The 16,062-nt window shown below is 40.8% G+C and overlaps 1 protein-coding gene across 13 annotated transcripts in view; it reads left to right on the top strand.

Moving 5' to 3' along the window:
* Positions 1–16,062, top strand: part of GSAP (gamma-secretase activating protein) — a 204,477-nt gene that overhangs the window by 135,027 nt on the left and 53,388 nt on the right. For all 13 annotated transcript variants that reach the window (XR_009609966.3, XR_009609967.3, XM_060632294.3 and 10 more), the window contains 4 exons: positions 686–774; positions 4,801–4,870; positions 6,060–6,109; positions 15,865–15,969. Coding sequence is in view for 11 of the 13 variants with exons in the window: in XM_060632294.3 (XP_060488277.2) it covers positions 686–774; positions 4,801–4,870; positions 6,060–6,109; positions 15,865–15,969 (314 nt within the window). In the remaining 2 variants the exon portion in view is untranslated. The remainder of the gene's footprint in view (positions 1–685; positions 775–4,800; positions 4,871–6,059; positions 6,110–15,864; positions 15,970–16,062) is intronic.

The raw sequence follows: 16,062 nt of genomic DNA, 5'->3' as shown, positions 1-16,062 counted from the left end.
GTCATTGAAAAAGCATCAGAGAATAGTTAAGTCTTTATAAGAACTCAGATATAAGACAACTCCTTCTTCTCTGAGGTTTAGTCTTAGGGGAGGGGAACTTTTGGCCTAAATGTAGATATCTGTGGTAATCCCATTGTAGCCTGTGTCCAAGGACTTCCCTTTTAATTGCTATCTTTTAGGACATTTGCTACAATGTGACACTGAGGAAGTAAGTGGGTCTTTATCAGGGCAGTTCCAGTACCTTTCCCAAGGGAAGCCAAGCCCCTGTCCTCTTAATAGGCACTCTCAACTGTAACATGTTCATGCTTCAGAAAGATCTTTACATTTTCATACACAAGCAGTATTTGCCAGTGTGCTGCAGAATTGGAGTGATAGAGAATTGAGTTGTGTTTGCTTAGACTTAGAAACTCAGAGGGCCTATGAAGCTGTGCCAAGTGGCTGAGGAGTGGGCAAGAACTTGTTCCTCACTTGTTCATGAATGCGTATTGCTTTCTCTTTCATGAGGTTTTCTTTATCTGTTGTGGGTTTTAAGAACTGTCAATGTAAATTTTAAGAAAATTACTTTTCCTGGTTGAATAGCTAATACAACAGGTAACGTGTTTATATTTTCCAAGTTCAGACGTACATGGAGAAGATCATGAATGACATTCTCATCTTCTTACTAAAAGCCTCCTTTCCTTTGTAGGATCAAAGTGTTTAACTTTGTTGGTTGAAATCCATCCTGTTAACAATGTGAAGGTTCTAAAAGCAGTGGATAGCTATATTTGGGTGCAGGTAAGCGAGCATGTCCATTTATCACTCATCTCACTAATCAGAAGGTGTGAAACCTAGAGGCAGTGGTGCTTACCAAGTGTTTTCACACCCATTATCACATTCAATCCTCAAAGCAATCTGGTAGATGGGTATGGTTGGAATTATCAGCTCACCTTTTGCAAACACGGAAATCAAAACTCAAACCTAGTTCCTCTGTCTCTGTTATGTCATGGTTTATAATGTTTTTACATGATAAAATACTCTCAACACACATTTAAGGTAAGTTTAAAGAAAAGTTTGTTTGGTGTATTCACATAGTTGACAGAGTACACATGATTAAATGGCTAAATCACTGAATTTGTCAGCTCCATGAAATGGTACAGAAGCACTGTAGGTACAGTGTGGATGGACCAGATCTAGTCAACATTCATTACAAGCACATTCTGAATTTGTGAGTTGTCCTACTCACTAAAATCTATTTGTGACATCAAAGTCAATACTCTTGGTGCCGTCACAGTTATCTACAGACATGTGGAAAGTGGTGAAAAATTTGTCACTCAGCTGAGGTTGAACAACGAGACACTGCCTTCTTGATTGAGTTCTTATCCTATAAATGAATGTCATTTTTATGATCTATTTAGCGCCATGATTTTCACATTTTTGAGCTTTTTGTTGGTGATTTCACTTTTCAAATGTCCCCCATGCATAGTGCTAAAGTGCTGGCTACTGTCCCTAAGCTCAAGAAGGCTGCCATATGCTTTATAGAGAGAATATGTGGGTTAGGTTAGCTTCATTAGGGCATGAGTGCTGTTGACCATGAGTTTAATGCTAATGGATCAACAATATATATTAAATGTGTTTTATAAAAACAGGAATACACACGAAACAAAATTATGTATTAATTCGTTGACAAAAATGTTGTGGCCAGGCAGGAGCCTGTCCTTGTATGTCCCCTAGGAGTAATGGTTCATTCAGTATACGGTGTTTGTGGTGACTCCATGCGATCTACCACAGATGACAGTGGACTGTACATGTTCATGCAGTGCTATAGCATAACTTCCTCGTGTAACCTGAACTCTCTGCTTCTCGTTGCTCCCCCCCCACCCCTGCCTACTCCCAGCCTCAAGCCACTGGGTCTCCCTCTTGCAATGTGTCAGGAGAGGGACATCTCTCCCATCCCCACCCCCCCAGGTCCTTCACTGGGGGCCACTGCCTGTTTCCAGCTCCTAGGCTGTATTCCTCCTCCGTCAGGAAGCTGCTATATTTACACTGTCATCAGTACAGGGGTGACTATGGGGCAGACCACACTTCCCTTTTTTGGTCTGTTCTTGGCTTCCTTAGCATGTCCACTCAGGGCTGAGTAGGCAATGGAGATACTAATGAAGGATTAGGGCAGCTAAAGGGAATTAGAGCACAGGAGGGAAAGGATTTTTATAAGTATGTAGTTGCACAGCATTGTGAATGTATTAACAACTACTGAACTGTATACTTTAAAACAGTTAAAAAGGTGATTTTTCTGTTATGCAAATTTTATCTTAATTAAAAGCAATTAATAGTACATGATGCATGACTGCATCCATAGGCCAAAGGGGAAGTCCCCACCCAAATGAGGTAAAACTCGTACTTGTCTTGAGGACCCATCTCTGTGCCTAGCCCTGCTCCCTGCTCCTCATTCTTATGCTTCTGGAGGGAGAAAATCCTCCAAACCTCCATCCAGGACAACCCCCCCACCTCCCTTTCTCCCTCCTTCTCCCCTTTAGAGAAATGCCATTCATTGTCCACTGAATTTGGTCTTGCCCTGAAATCTGTCTCCCTTTCCTTACCAAAACATTCATGGTGATCTCTGATAGTACATTTCCCCAAGTCTGTATGTGCAGCCTTGACCTCCTTCACAGAGAAACTTGAGCAGGACAGTAGTGGTTAGGGTTTGGATCCCAACCCGGTACCTTTGGAGAATCGCCTACCAGCATGACCTGCATCTTCCAAATGGCTCCAGATATCCACCTATAGTGCATATCTTCCAACTGAGTATTAATAATCAGAGTCTAGCTCCATATCTGTGAAGATAAATATTTCCCTAATACGATGTAATCTCTATAGACCTCTACTCAAACTGCAAGAAAACAAAAACCTTGCATGCTTTTATAGAGCTGTCTGTCTGTCTCTTTTTATTTTTGAGAATGAGCACACATGCAAGCAGGGGAGGGGCAGAGGAAGAGAGAGAGAGAGAATCTCAAGCAGGCTCCGTGCCCAGCACAGAGCCTGACACGGGAGCTCAGTCTCAGACTGTGAAGTCATGACCTGAGCTGAAATCAAGAGGCAGACGCTCAACTGACTGAGCCCCCCCAGGTGCCCTGAAGTCTATTTATATTCTCATTTCTAGGCCTTGCTCTAAGGCTGCCTCATAATAGAAAGGAAAACCACCACCACCTAAATGGAACTTTTAAAATCATGTTCTCACTGATTGCGGCACAAACACCAGGCAAAGGCTTAGAACTTGTCAGCATCATACTCCAGGTCACAGCCCTAGGCAAGTACGCCTTGGCCACCTCTGTAGTCCCAAGGGAGGCCAAATCATCTTCTCTAGGAATATTTCCTTGTTTTGAGGCACCGAGTGTTGGCTCTTCCGCTATCTGTATGGTGTCACTCAGCTTTGCTTCTCCTCAACCCCAGGACAGGCAGTTTCCTGTTTGAGGTGCACAATTTCACAAATCAGGACATAGTAAGTTCTACATTATTTTCATAGCTGAATTCTACAGTACTATTTTATAATTTTGAAGATTTGCCATGAAAAATGGTGTATCGTTAATGTTCTGTTTTTCAATTCTAAAAAGGAAACTTGACTATGGACAATTAAAAAAATTTTGCCAGTTCTAGGGGTGCCTGGGTGGCTCAGTTGATTAGGTGTCCAACTTCGGCTCAGGTCATGATCTCACCTTTGGTGAGTTCCATCTCCGCATCGAACTCTCAGCTGAGAGCTCGGAGCCTGGAGCCTGCTTCAGATTCTGTGTCTTCCTCTCTCCCTGACCCTCCTCTGCTTGTGCTCTTTCTCTCAAAAGTAAACAAATAAACTTAAAAAAAAATTGCCAGTTCTATTTTCATTTTGTCATCATGAAAAGTTAGAACACCAGGTAATACATTTTGTCAAAAATGTTCCTAGTCTTTAGAAAGGCTGCCGATTATAAAATAAGGACATAAAAAGGCTATGTTCTTTCATAATGCTTTGAACTGTGGAGGGAAACAACAAAATTCACGGGTGGATCCTATCTAGTAAGCTGTTTTTCATGTTACAAAATGAAACTGCTGATTTATAGTCACCCTTTTGATGATGAAAGAATTAAGTCACTGGAGTCATCCCAGGGCCCCTTTTCCCTCATTATCACTGCTGATGACATCAGGCTGTTTCTGGCTGGCTGCTTTGTCCTGTGGGCTGACCCATATGGGAGAGCATAGAGAAGGAGGAGTAGGGTGGATGGAGCCTTTTCTTCCCAACGGCAGTCATTCTATTATTTGAGGCTTGCAAATCCTCCACCACATGCCACATCGTGACTCACTCTTCTGCATTGGAAAGTCCCGTGTTACGTTGTGCTTTGTCTTTTGGATGTGGGACTTTGGAAGTTGTAGGAGAGCCTACATTTACTTGGTTGTCAAATTAAATACTACATTTAATTGCACAACAGATGTATTGACCCCTTTTTTGTGTGCTTGCAAAACAGAACTTTCTGTACTGATGTTTATATTGTTTCTGATTAGCTTCAGAATCACGTTCCAAAATAGGAAGCACCATCTCTGGAAATAAGCTTATACTTTAGCCTTACTGTTTAAATGAATTATGTTGGCCTGCCATCAATTTCCCCCTGGAAAACTGAGCTCCTGAAAGTGTTTCTTTTTCCTCCTTGCTTCCATTTGTAATGTGTGTCTGCAAACTATTCGGTGGTTCCCAGTACCTTCTAGGCTGTGTAGTAGTACAGTGATCAAACACTTTTGGAATATTTGTGTAAGTAAGATAGTCTTTGCTTATGATTTTGGTTCATTTCCTTTTTATAGTTTCTCTACCCCCATGTGGAAAGTCACCCCCTTCCAGAGAACCATCTGTTACTGGTTTCAGAAGAGAAATGTAAGTGTATCTTTAGATGATATATACAAACTTCATGAAGGGCACATCTCCTAGTGAAGTATGGGACTTGACTGAATCTTCTAGATGTTCACTCACCAGTGCTGAAGGTCCAACTGACCTTTGATGTTCATTTCAGATCTAGCACTCCTGTGGAAGGGCTTTTCCTTTTCGCCCCACTTGTCCCCTTAGGCTCTGCTCTGTTTCCCATCCCAGGAATGATGGGCTCCTATATGCATGGATTTCCATGTTTGTCACATGGTAGAGTGTAGACCAGTTGTGGAGGTCACTTTTACCTTCTTTAGTTCATCCTTCTTCAGGGTATCTGTCACCTTGGATGGAGAAGGAGGAAGGTATTAGAAGCCAGTAGAATTTGATAGTAGAATTTGAGGACACATACTTGGTCACATTCTACCTGAAATAAGATTGGGACATCCTCTAATGAAGTTTTTTTCACTTTGGATGGGGAGGGTAGCAGAGAAGGGACAAAATCCACTCGTGGATCTTACCTCGTAAGCCATCTTTCATGTTATAAAATGAAATTGCTGATTGATAATGGGAAGAACAGGCCTGGGGGTGTTAGGTTCATGTTCACTTTCTATGCTCTTGACCAATTATCTGTCTCCCATTTTTGTACCTAGTCTGGCAGAAGGTTAAGTATGGCTAATTCTAGATTGCTTCCTGAGAGAAAGGGACCATCCACAAATCTACCTAAATTGCTGAGAGTTCTCTTATTGTGAAACTGATCCCTGTAAAAATACCCCCCAATATCTTGTATAATGAGTTTTCTCCCCATTATTTTCGTATGATATTTTCATATGATATTTGGAAATTGGAGATAAACCCTGCCAAAGGAACCCCTGTTAGCTCCAAATAAGACTGATGGTGCAGGGGAGGCCAACATTTGAGGAAACCCAGGGGAGCAGAAGGGTTAAATGTCTCATCCATTGTTGACATTGAGGAGCAGAGTAAATGCTAGATTTGCAATAGACTATGGAGAGAGGCTGGAGAAAGGTGGGTTTTGTTTTGCACTTATATTATGAAATTGCTCTCTGTGATAATACTATTTTTCCAGCCAGTTGATTCATCTGCATTGCTTTTATAAATAAATGTTCACCACTGTTAGGTGTAAAAAGGTGCTCATAATTTTCATAAAGGTTAAACTGTCTTTCTTTTGTTTATCTTTTTAAAGATATCGAAAAGTTTCATATCCAAGTCATCCAAGAAGATGGAAGTAGAGTGGTAAATATTTGAAATTTCTCTTGCTTCACAGTTTTTTCCCACAGAGTGACATTTCTAGACTGTTAAGGGTAGAGTAATGTTACAGACACAGACCATTTCTTTATTCGATGTCTTTCAGATGACAGACTTGCTGTTGTAACATGTGAAATAATGTGAGATCTATGAAGGAGTTAATTATCTCCTTTATCTTGACCTCACTGTCCAATCTCAGTCTCCTGAGATAACTCATGACAGCCTGTGTGACTCTTCCCACACCTTTACCTTGCTCATACAAACGTACACATATGCAGGAATTCAGTTGTTTTTACCAAAAGAGAATCTATTAATTTGCCATTTTTGTTTTTTGCTTTTTACTTAGTATATCAGGGCTATCCCCGTAGGTTTTTAATTAGGAATGTAACCTTTTCCACTAATTTTTATGCATACATAGAATAAATGGGATCATAACATATATGCTGGGGGATAATACAGTTCAAATTTTTTTTTCCTTTTTTCTTTTTTTCTTTTTTTTTTTTTTTTTGCTTGTATGCTACTTCTCCCTTGTGTTTTCTCCTCTAACTTTTGTCTACAGCCTATTAGGTGTCCTTTCATGCTGTTCTTCATACGTGTATATATCTCATCCCCACCCCTGACACACCCAGAGGTTTGTTTATTAACCACTCCTTCCTCCTACAACTTTGTGGCATTACCTACAAGTCAACCTGAATATGTCAATTCATTCTTTTTAGAAACACATAATAGTCCCCGGCGTGGATGTACGCAAGTTCAATCATTCTCCCATGGATGGCCACTTTTTTTTTTTTTGAGTAAATAAATATCTTTTATTTATATTTTTTCAATATATGAAATTTATTGTCAAATTGCTTTCCATACAACACCCAGTGCTCATCCCAAAAGGTGCCCTCCTCAATACCCATCACCCACCCTCCCCTCCCTCCCACCCCCCATCAACCCTCAGTTTGTTCTCAGTTTTTAAGAGTCTCTTATGCTTTGGCTCTCTCCCACTCTAACCTCTTTTTTTTTTTTTTCCTCTTCCTCCCCCATGGGTTTCCGTTAAGTTTCTCAGGATCCACATAAGAGTGAAAACATGTGGTATCTGTCTTTCTCTGTATGGCTTATTTCACTTAGCATCACACTCTCCAGTTCCATCCACGTTGCTACAAAAGGCCATATTTCATTCTTTCTCATTGCCATGTAGTACCCCATTGTGTATATAAACCACAATTTCTTTATCCATTCATCAGTTGATGGACATTTAGGCTCTTTCCACAATTTGGCTATTGTTGAGAGTGCTGCTATAAACATTGGGGTACAAGTGCCCCTATGCATCAGTACTCCTGTATCCCTTGGGTAAATTCCTAGCAGTGCTATTGCTGGGTCATAGGGTAGGTCTATTTTTAATTTTCTGAGGAACCTCCACACTGTTTTCCAGAGCGGCTGCACCAATTTGCATTCCCACCAACAGTGCAAGAGGGTTCCCGTTTCTCCACATCCTCTCCAGCATCTATAGTCTCCTGATTTGTTCATTTTGGCCACTCTGACTGGCGTGAGGTGATATCTGAGTGTGGTTTTGATTTGTATTTCCCTGATGAGGAGCGACGTTGAACATCTTTTCATGTGCCTATTGGCCATCCGGATGTCTTCTTTAGAGAAATGTCTATTCATTTTTCTGCCCATTTCTTCACTGGGTTATTTGTTTTTCGGGTGTGGAGTTTGGTGAGCTCTTTATAGATTTTGGATACTAGCCCTTTGTCTGATATGTCATTTGCAAATATCTTTTCCCATTCCGTTGGTTGCCTTTTAGTTGTCTTGGTTGTTTCCTTTGCTGTGCAGAAGCTTTTTATCTTCATAAGGTCCCAGTAATTCATTTTTGCTTTTAATTCCCTTGCCTTTGGGGATGTGTCGAGTAAGAGATTGCTACGGCTGAGGTCAGAGAGGTCTTTTCCTGCTTTCTCCTCTAGGGTTTTGATGGTTTCCTGTCTCACATTCAGGTCCTTTATCCATTTTGAGTTTATTTTTGTGAATGGTGTGAGAAAGTGGTCTAGTTTCAACCTTCTGCATGTTGCTGTCCAGTTCTCCCAGCACCATTTGTTAAAGAGACTGTCTTTTTTCCATTGGATGTTCTTTCCTGCTTTGTCAAAGATGAGTTGGCCATACGTTTGTGGGTTTAGTTCTGGGGTTTCTATTCTATTCCATTGGTCTATGTGTCTGTTTTTGTGCCAATACCATACTGTCTTGATGATGACAGCTTTGTAGTAGAGGCTAAAGTCTGGGATTGTGATGCCTCCTGCTTTGGTCTTCTTCTTCAAAATTACTTTCGCTATTCGGGGCCTTTTGTGGTTCCGTATGAATTTTAGGATTGCTTGTTCTAGTTTCGAGAAGAATGCTGGTCCAATTTTGATTGGGATTGCATTGAATGTGTAGATAGTTTTGGGTGGTATTGACATTTTAACAATATTTATTCTTCCAATCCATGAGCAGGGAATGTCTTTCCATTTCTTTATATCTTCTTCAATTTCCTTCATAAGCTTTCTATAGCTTTCAGCATACAAATCTTTTACATCCTTGGCTAGATTTATTCCTAGGTATTTTATGCTTCTTGGTGCAATTGTGAATGGGATCAGTTTCTTTATTTGTCTTTCTGTTGCTTCATTGTTAGTGTATAAGAATGCAACTGATTTCTGTACATTGATTTTGTATCCTGCGACTTTGCTGAATTCATGTATCAGTTCTAGCAGACTTCTGGTGAAGTCTATCAGATTTTCCATGTATAGTATCATGTCATCTGCAAAAAGTGAAAACTTGACTTCATCTTTGCCAATTTTGATGCCTTTGATTTCCTTTTGTTGTCTGATTGCTGATGCTAGAACTTCCAACACTGTGTTAAACAACAGCGGTGAGAGTGGACATCCCTGTCGTGTTCCTGATCTCAGGGAAAAAGCTCTCAGTTTTTCCCCATTGAGGATGATGTTAGCTGTGGGCTTTTCATAAATGGCTTTTATGATGTTAAGTGTGTTCCTTCTATCCTGACTTTCTCAAGGGTTTTTATTAAGAAAGGGTGCTGAATTTTGTCAAAGGCCTTTTCTGCATCGATTGACAGGATCATATGGTTCTTTTCTTTTATTAATGTGATGTATCACGTTGATTGATTTGAGAATATTGAACCAGCCCTGCATCCCAGGAATGAATCCCACTTGATCATGGTGAATTATTCTTTTTATATGCTGTTGAATTCGATTTGCTAGTATCTTAGAATTTTTGCATCCATATTCATCAGGGATATTGGCCTGTAGTTCTCTTTTTTTACTGGGTCTCTGGTTTAGGAATCAAAGTAATACTGGCTTCATAGAATGAGTCTGGAAGTTTTCCTTCCCTTTATATTTCTTGGAATAGCTTGAGAAGGATAGGTATTATCTCTGCTTTAAACATCTGGTAGAACTCCCCTGGGAAGCCATCTGGTCCTGGACTCTTATTTGTTGGGAGATTTTTGATAACCGATTCAATTTCTTCGCTGGTTATGGGTCTGTTCAAGCTTTCTGTTTCCTCCTGATTGAGTTTTGGAAGAGTGTGGGTGTTTAGGAATTTGTCCATTTCTTCCAGGTTGTCCAATTTGTTGGCATATAATTTTTCATAGTATTCCCTGATAATTGTTTGTATCTCTGAGGGATTGGTTGTATTAATTCCATTTTCATTCATGATTTTATCTATTTGGGCCATCTCCCTTTTCTTTTTGAGAAGCCTGGCTAAAGGTTTGTCAATTTTGTTTATTTTTTCAAAAAACCAACTCTTGGTTTCGTTGATCTGCTCTGCAGTTTTTTTAGATTCTATATTGTTTATTTCTGCTCTGATCTTTATTATTTCTCTTCTTCTGCTGGGTTTAGGCTGCCTTTGCTGTTCTGCTTCTATTTCCTTTAGGTGTGCTGTTAGATTTTTGTATTTGGGATTTTTCTTGTTTCTTGAGATAGGCCTGGATTGCAATATATTTTCCTCTCAGGACTGCCTTCACTGCATCCCAAAGCCGTTTGGATTGTTGTATTTTCATTTTCGTTTGTTTCCATATATTTTTAAATTTCTACTCTAATTGCCTGGTTGACCCACTCATTCTTTAGTAGGGTGTTCTTTAACCTCCATGCTTTTGGAGGTTTTCCAGACTTTTTCCTGTGGTTGATTTCAAGCTTCATTGCATTGTGGTCCAAAAGTATGCATGGTATATATGATCTCAATTCTTGTATACTTATGAAGGGCTGTTTTGTGACCCAGTATGTGATCTATCTTGGAGAATGTTCCATGTGCACTCGAGAAGAAAGTATATTCTGTTGCTTTGGGATGCAGAGTTCTAAATATATCTGTCAAGTCCATCTGATCCAATGTATCATTCAGGGCCCTTGTTTCTTTATTGACCTTGTGTCTAGATGATCTATCCATTTCTGTAAGTGGAGTGTTAAAGTCCCCTGAAATTACCACATTCTTATCAATAAGGTTGCTTATGTTTATGAGTAATTGTTTTATATATCTAGGGGCTCCGGTATTCGGCGCATAGACATTTATAATTGTTAGCTCTTCCTGATGGATAGACCCTGTGATTATTATATAATGCCCTTCATCATCTCTTGTTACAGCCTTTAATTTAAAGTCTAGTTTGTCTGATATAAGTATGGCTACTCCAACTTTCTTTTGGCTTCCAGTAACATGATAAATAGTTCTCCATCCCCTCACTCTCAATCTGAAGGTGTCCTCAGGTCTAAAATGAGTCTCTTGTAGACAGCAAATAGATGGGTCTTGTTTTTTTATCCATTCTGATACCCTATGTCTTTTGGTTGGCGCATTTAGTCCATTTACATTCAGTGTTATTATAGAAAGATACGGGTTTAGAGTCATTGTGATGTCTGTATGTTTCATGCTTGTAGCGATGTCTCTGGTACTTTGTCTCACAGGACCCCCCCCTTAGGATCTCTTGTAGGGCTGGTTTAGTGGTGACAACTTCCCTCAGTTTTTGTTTGTTTGGGAAGATGTTTATCTCTCCTTCTATTCTAAATGACAGACTTGCTGGATAAAGGATTCTCGGCTGCATACTTTTTTCTGTTCATCACATTGAAGATCTCCTGCCATGCCTTTCTGGCCTGCCAAGTTTCAAAAGAGAGATCAGTCACGAGTCTTATAGGTCTCCCTTTATATGTGAGGGCACGTTTATCCCTTGCTGCTTTCAGAATTTTCTCTTTATCCTTGTATTTTGCCAGTTTCACTATGATATGTCGTGCAGAAGATCGATTCAAGTTACGTCTGAAGGGAGTTCTCTGTGCCTCTTGGATTTCAATGCCTTTTTCCTTCCCCAGTTCAGGGAAGTTCTCAGCTACTATTTCTTCAAGTACACCTTTCAGCACCTTTCCCTCTCTCTTCCTCCTCTGGGATACCAATTATGCATATATTATTTCTTTTTAGTGCATCACTTAGTTCTCTAATTTTCCCCTCATACTCCTGGATTTTTTTATCTCTCTTTTTCTCAGCTTCCTCTTTTTCCATAATTTTATCTTCTAGTTCACCTATTCTCTCCTCTGCCTCTTCAATCCGAGCAGTGGTCGTTTCCATTTTATTTTGCATATCGTTTATAGCATTTTTCAGCTCCTCCTGACTATTCCTTAGTCCCTTGATCTCTGTAGCAATAGATTCTCTGCTGTCCTCTATACTGTTTTCAAGTCCAGTGATTAATTTTATGACTATTATTCTAAATTCACTTTCTGTTATATTATTTAAATCCTTTTTGATCAGTTCATTAGCTGTTGTTATTTCCTGGAGATTCTTTTGAGGGGAATTTTTCCGTTTGGTCTTTTTGGATAGTCCCTGGAGTGGTGCGGACCTGCAGGGCACTTCCCCTGTGCTGTAGTGTATAACTGGAGTTGGTGGGCATGGCCGCAATCAGACGTGATGTCTGCCCCCAGCCCACCGCTGGGGCTACAGTCAGACTGGTGTGTGCCTTCTCTTCCCCTCTCCTAGGGGCGGGATTCACTGTGGGGTGGCCGTGGCCCGTCTGGGCTACTTGCACACTGCCAGGCTTGTGGTGCTGGGGATCTGGCATATTAGCTGGGGTGGGTAGGCAAGGTGCACAGGGGCAGGAGGGGCAGGCTTAGCTCGCTTCTCCTTCGGTGATCCACTTCAGGAGGGGCCCTGTGGCAGCGGGAGGGAGTCAGACCGGCTGCCGGAGGGGTGGCTCCGCAGAAGCACAGCGTTGGGTGTTTGCGCAGATCAAGCAAGTTCCCTGGCAGTAACTGGTTCCCTTTGGGATTTTGGCTGGGGGATGGGCGAGGGAGATGGCGCTGGCGAGCGCCTTTGTTCCTCGCCAAACTGAGCTCTGTTGGATGGCCACTTTTTCAAAATCTGTTTTAGGGGCGCCTGGGTGGCTCGGTCGGTTAAGCGTCCGACTTCGGCTCAGGTCATGATCTTGCGGTCTGTGAGTTCGAGCCCTGCGTTGGGCTCTGTGCTGACAGCTCAGAGCCTGGAACCTGTTTCAGATTCTGTGTCTCCCTCTCTCTGACCCTTCCCTGTTCATGCTCTGTCTCTCCCTGTCTCAAAAATAAATATACAAAAAAAATAAAAAATAAAAAAAATGTACGTTATAAAACGTTTTTTAAAATCTGTTTTATAAATCATCTCAAATGTTTTTTATAGCTATATATATATATGGTACACATATTTCTTTGGGTTAAATTCTCAGGGAGGGATAATTGGGTTGATGGATGTACGCATTTAATATATTTCAACAGATTTTGCTAAGATTGCTTTCCAAAACACCTTGTAACAATTCACAGTTTTACAAGCAATGTGTAAGAGAATGCTTTCCCTCTACCCATACCAATCATAGCCACATTTGCCTTTTATTTATTATTTTTATTTTTTTACGTTTATTTTGAGAGAGAGAGTGCAAGCAGGCGAGGGGCAGAGAAAGAGGGAGAGAGAGAATCCCAAGCAGGCTCAATGCTGATAGGGCAGAGCCTGATGTGGGGCCCGAGCCCAGGAACCAGGAGATCATGACCTGAGCTGAAATCAAGATCAGATGGCTAACCAACTGAGCCACCCAGGTGCACCTGCATTTGTCTTTTAAAAAAATTTCCAGGGGTACCTGGGTGGGTCAGTTGGTTGAGCATCAGACTTCTGCTTAGGTCATGATCTTGTGGTTCATGAGTTCGAACCCTACATCAGGGTTGCTGCTGTCAGCCTATCAGCACAGAGCCCACTTCAAATCTTCTGTCCGTCTCTCTGTGCCCCTCCCCTGTTGCACTGTCTCAAAAATAAATAAAGATTTAAAAATTTTTTTCCAATTTGATGGGTTTAAGTTCATATCATTATTTTAATTTGTATTTCCCTTAATGTTACTGGCTATGTGAATTTGTTTTTCTGAAAATTGCCTAATTATATCCTTGTCTGTTTTTTTATTGAGCTGTCTTTTTCTTGACAATTAATGTAACATAATAATATATTATTGGTATTAGAAATTATTTCCTTCAATATTTAAATAGTCTTCATCAAAATAATCTTCTCTGAAGATTTTGATTTTAAAGTTATATGAACATTGAAATGAAAAATGTCATTTATTAATTATGTATCTATGATTGAAATCTCAACTCAAGAGGCTGGCTGGAAAATGACTAGAAAGTAGTCAGAGACAACCATAGAAAGTGGTTGGAGCTCTGGGCCACCAGTGGCATGGATGACAGGGCATGGACAGGGCTAGTGGTCAGAAAAGAGACCAGAGAGGAAAGGTGAAGGTAGAATCTGAAAGCCAGCAATGTGAGTTTAGAGGAGAGCATCTTCTAGGATTTACAGGTCAGTGAAATAAACAAGACTAGAAGTGGGTATAGACAGAGGACTGGCTGGTTAGAAGAGGGGCTGAGAACCACGAGAGACACTGCAGAGTGAGGGCCTCTGTCAGCAGCCAACACAGTATGGCCTCAGCACTCCATCCTTTTGTGCCCTTCTGTGAAGCATCATTGCCCTTATTCTTTAAAGGCTTGGATGACAGCGTCTTAAGGCACTGTGCAGTTCCATGCATTCATCACACCCTGCAATAGGTAGGCAGTGTTGTAATTATCCCCATGTTTACAGAGAATACAGCCAAGGCTCACAGAGGTGAGGTAACTCCAGAGAGGGGCAAAATTGAGATGTGAACTTGGGTTGCCACACTCTGATGATCATTTTCTTGCCAGTATATTCCTCTGTGAGTCCCCAAATCTCTCCTAATTTAACAAATTTCAGAAAAAATGGAAATAAGATGGGCTCCCCAAAGTTAAGAATCTTGTTGAAAATATAAAGGTGTTGAAGGGGAGTGCATACTCATTGGGGTAGACTTATAGGAGTAGTTAAATGTAACTGTAATAGAAATATGCCAAAGTACAAGGATGTGGAGAAAGGAGAACTGTCTTGCACTGTTGGTGGAATGCAAACTGGTGCAGCCACTCTGGAAAACAGTGTGGAGGTTCCTCAAAAAATTAAAAATAGACCTACCCTATGACCCAGCAGTAGCACTGCTAGGAATTTACCCAAGGGATACAGGAGTGCTGATTCGAAGGGGCACATGCACCCCAATGTTTACAGCAGTGCTATCAACAATAGCCAAATTATGGAAAGAGCCCAGAAGTCCATCAACTGATGAATGGATTAAGAAGATGTGGTGTGTATACATACACATATACACGCACACAGGAATACAATTTGGTGATGAAAAAGAATGCAATCTTGCCATTTGCAACAATGTGGATGGAACTGGAGGGTATTATGCTAAGCAAAATAAGGCAGAGAAAGACAGATATCACATGGTTTCACTCATGTGGAATCTGAGGAACTTAACAGATAGGGGAAGGTAGGAAAAATAAGATAAAAACACAGAGGGAGGCAAACCATAGGAGACTCTTAAATACAGAGAACAAATTGAGGGTTGATGGGGGTGGAGAAAATGGGTGATGGGCATTAAGGAGGGCACTTTTTGGGATGAGCACTGGGTGTTGTATGAAAGGAATGAATCACTGGATTCTACTCCTGAAGCCAAGACCACACTCTGTGTTAACTAACTTGAAAATTAAAAACTAAAAAAAAAAAAAAAGAAATATGCCAGAGTACCATAGAAATACAGAGGTAGTGAGTTTTGCCTTGGTTTGGGGGACAGGTGAAGGAGGGCTTTGTACAGGAGGCAGTGCCTAAGTTAGGCCTTGAAGGATGTGTAGTAAAGTATTGCTTGAAGGATGGGCAGTATCACCATACTCATTGTGGAAGAGATAAAGGTAAGAAGCATGGCATGAATACTTTATGGCCGATCTGGGATTGTTGCCCAATACCCCTCACCCCTAGGCCTGAGTTCTTTCCTTGGCCTCACAGCTGCTGCCTTTGGTAGTAAAGTCCTTTTGTCTGCAGATACCTGAGTGGATTAGGTGCAGAATGGGAAACTCTGAACCTTCTGTTAGCCTAGGTATTGATTTGTGGTAGGTGTGGCCTTGCCTTCAACATCCCTGGCCTATCTGGCAAACTAGGGACAAGAGTAATATTGCTTATTATAAAATGGTTGGAAAGAGTAAGTAATGAAATAGTGCCTTAAATCTTTTCTGGAAAGGCTTTCCATGTATATGTGTTGGGGATCAGGGACTGCGAAAAATAAACCGTGGCAATATCTGTATGTATTATAAAGATAGAATATGCAGAATAATAATGAAATCCAGATATAGTCTCCTTTAAAATAGTTACTTATTTCTAAAATCTCTTTGCCTCTTTAGGTAATTAAAGACTCTGGTCATCTCCCGAGAGAGAGAGTAGCTGAGGATTTTGTTTGGGCTCAATGGGATATGTCAGAGCAGAGATTATACTACATTGACCTAAAGGTAAAAATGAGTCCACTGGCCTCCTTTCACAGGAACAATTTAATTTTGACATTATCATTGTTATAATTACTGCATTTTCATTAATGGGGAAGT

This window comes from Panthera onca, chromosome A2 (assembly GCF_046562875.1).
Source record: "Panthera onca isolate mPanOnc1 chromosome A2, mPanOnc1 haplotype 2, whole genome shotgun sequence".
NCBI classification, from domain to species: domain Eukaryota; kingdom Metazoa; phylum Chordata; class Mammalia; order Carnivora; family Felidae; genus Panthera; species Panthera onca.
This window is presented reverse-complemented; position numbering and strand designations above follow the sequence as displayed.